This window comes from Montipora capricornis, chromosome 8 (assembly GCF_036669925.1).
Source record: "Montipora capricornis isolate CH-2021 chromosome 8, ASM3666992v2, whole genome shotgun sequence".
In the NCBI taxonomy this organism is placed as follows: Eukaryota; Metazoa; Cnidaria; class Anthozoa; order Scleractinia; family Acroporidae; genus Montipora; species Montipora capricornis.
In genome coordinates this window covers 37,766,735-37,769,234 of record NC_090890.1, presented here as the reverse complement: position 1 = coordinate 37,769,234, position 2,500 = coordinate 37,766,735, and the positions used below count along the sequence as shown (strand labels likewise).

General features: G+C 43.8%; 1 protein-coding gene across 1 annotated transcript in view; it reads left to right on the top strand.

Moving 5' to 3' along the window:
* The window catches only part of LOC138014443 (uncharacterized), an 84,183-nt gene that overhangs the window by 54,452 nt on the left and 27,231 nt on the right, over positions 1 to 2,500 (top strand). The window contains exon 19 of the mRNA XM_068861517.1: positions 2,394 to 2,500. This exon is cut by the window's right edge and continues 4 nt beyond it. Within this exon, the coding sequence (XP_068717618.1) occupies positions 2,394 to 2,500 (107 nt within the window). The remainder of the gene's footprint in view (positions 1 to 2,393) is intronic.

Genomic DNA, 2,500 nt, shown 5'->3' with positions numbered 1-2,500 from the left:
TGACTGAGCTATAGGAGGCGTGTGCTAAAACAGAGGAACACCGGAACACCCAGAACACCTGGAACACCCGGAACACCGGAACATCGGAACATCACGGAACACCCAAACATAAAAACAAAGAATTTATTATTTTTTTTGTTCGTCGTTATTATTTTGGGTGATGTTGCATGGTTCCGGGGTGTTTAAACTTTAGCAAATGCTGCAATAGGAGACTCGTGGGAGTTAGGTCATTAAACTAGGTTCAGGAAAGAATCCTTCACCCAAGTATAAGATTTGCTCAAATTGGCCCAGTCCCCTTGGGCGTCGGAAAAATGTCTATCTTTTAAACCAAGTTTTGCGGGAAAAAAAAAACAGGAGACCAAATCGGCTAACTCACAATCTCGTATCCAGAGTCCTCGGTCTTTTTGGTCAGCGGGTGAGCGCCCGGAGAGACTCTGTGTATAATGGACTCCATTTTCCCAGAAAAGGTGGGTTCCGGTCTTATTGCGCATGCTTGAGTTTAAACGGAAACAGTAAACAGTAGAAATGGCGGGTTGAGAGTGTTCGAGAAACAAACATTTTAGCCTTTCACACCATAAAAGAAACTCGAGAAATGATCATTGGCTTGCTGTAAGAGCGAGTGAAGATGAAACTTCTGACGCTTTCGGTAAGTGTATTTTTAGTGTTTCGGCGTGCATCGTGCAGAATTATACCATCGTGCAAGCAACACGATCGACAAATGTTTGTGGAAACGACACCAATGTCCTCTTCTACTACAATTTTATGTTTCCGTAATTCTGAATGGCTTCGACAAGACCTTCTTCCACGGATTTCTCCCCAAAGAAACTGATTTATTATTTTTGCGTGGTGCTCGCGTCCTCCACATGACCTCAAATTTGATCATTTCACGCGGTTGTCAAGACGAGAACGGCAAAGAAATGAAGCAAAATGTAAAACGTGCGTGCAGAACTATTGTTTTTGGTGATTAAACTTATTTTTTGTGGCGTTCTCGTATGCCGTCGTCGTTCTTGCTTAAGGTCCCTAGTTTCAAACCCAGACCAAGTCTTGATCGCACTCCTAGACACCATATTGATTTTCGTTTTGAAGGCTCGATTTTGACCGTCGCCTTGTCAAAAATATGAAGCGTGCGCTCCCTAAACTGGTTTGAAAGGAGTGACTAGCCCACAAAACTTGGGTTGCGGCGACTTAAGAGACTTGACACGATTTCTGCACGGCCTTCTTGCTCGCATGCTGGTGAGTTTTTGAAAGGCTTTCCTCGCAGGGTGGCTTATTGCCTGCTTATTTATTTATTTCGCTTTTAAGATAAACATTTGACTCTGTAGCTGCTTGATGCAGCTCGAGTCAAAGACCCACATTTCGCCCTTGCTCGCCACAGAGTCTCCAGTCACCCTTAGAGCATCCGACTAGATCACGGAGGGTCGTGGGTTCGGGATCCCATCTGGGGTTCGGATTTTTCCGAGTTCCTAGTGGGTTCTATCCACATTTCATTTGTGTATATCATTCTCACATTCGTTCACTTGGGTGTTTGGTTGGCCGCATCTCTGATATGCTTTAAGGTGACTGCGTGATGCAGTTATGAGCTATGCTGTCAGTAGTCATTTGACTCTGTAGCTGCGTGATGCAGCTCGAGTCAAAGACCCACATTTCGCCCTTTCTCGCCACGGTCTCCAGTAGCTCAGTGTTAGACAGTCACCTTAGAGCATCCGACTGATCACGGAGGGTCGTGGGTTCGAATCCCATCTGGGGCTCGGATTTTTCCGAGTTCCCAGTGGGTTCTATCAACATTTCATTTGTGAAGATCAACATAATTCATATAAAAAGAGATTAACTGAAGACTTCACAACTAAAGTTAAACGTCATTTAAAAGACATTGATGCAAAGTCCATTGATGTGATGAAATTACTAAAACCTTCTAAAAGACGACGTTTCTTGACGTCATTATCAGCGCGAATCGAATAAGATTAAACTTGGTTTAAAGTCCTTTTGTGAAACACAAAAAAACTTTAAAACTCAAATTAATTAGGTCATAATTAAGTGGTTTCACAATTATTGCCATCATTATCGACATTGTCATCATCATCAACGTCGTTGTCGTTATCGTCATCGTCGTTGTCGTAGGCGTTGTCGTCATCGTCGTCGTCATCATCATCATCGTCGTCATCATCGTCGTCGTCGTCGTCGTCATCATCATCGTCGTTTTCGTTATCGTCATCGTCGTTGTCGTCGTCGTCGTCGTCATCATCATCCTCATCATCGTCGTCATCGTCATCGTCATCGTCATCGTCATCGTCATCGTCGTCATCATCATCGTCATGATCTTCATCATCATCATCATCATCACGATTCCCCGCATCTATGACTGTTAAATTTCAACCCTTCTTTTTCTTTGCAAGACGTTTGTGAGCCCAAGAATCCATGTAGAAATGGCGGAACTTGCAAACCACAGGGAAGTGGTTACTATTGTCGATGTAGACCGGGATATCAGGGAAAGAACTGCGAC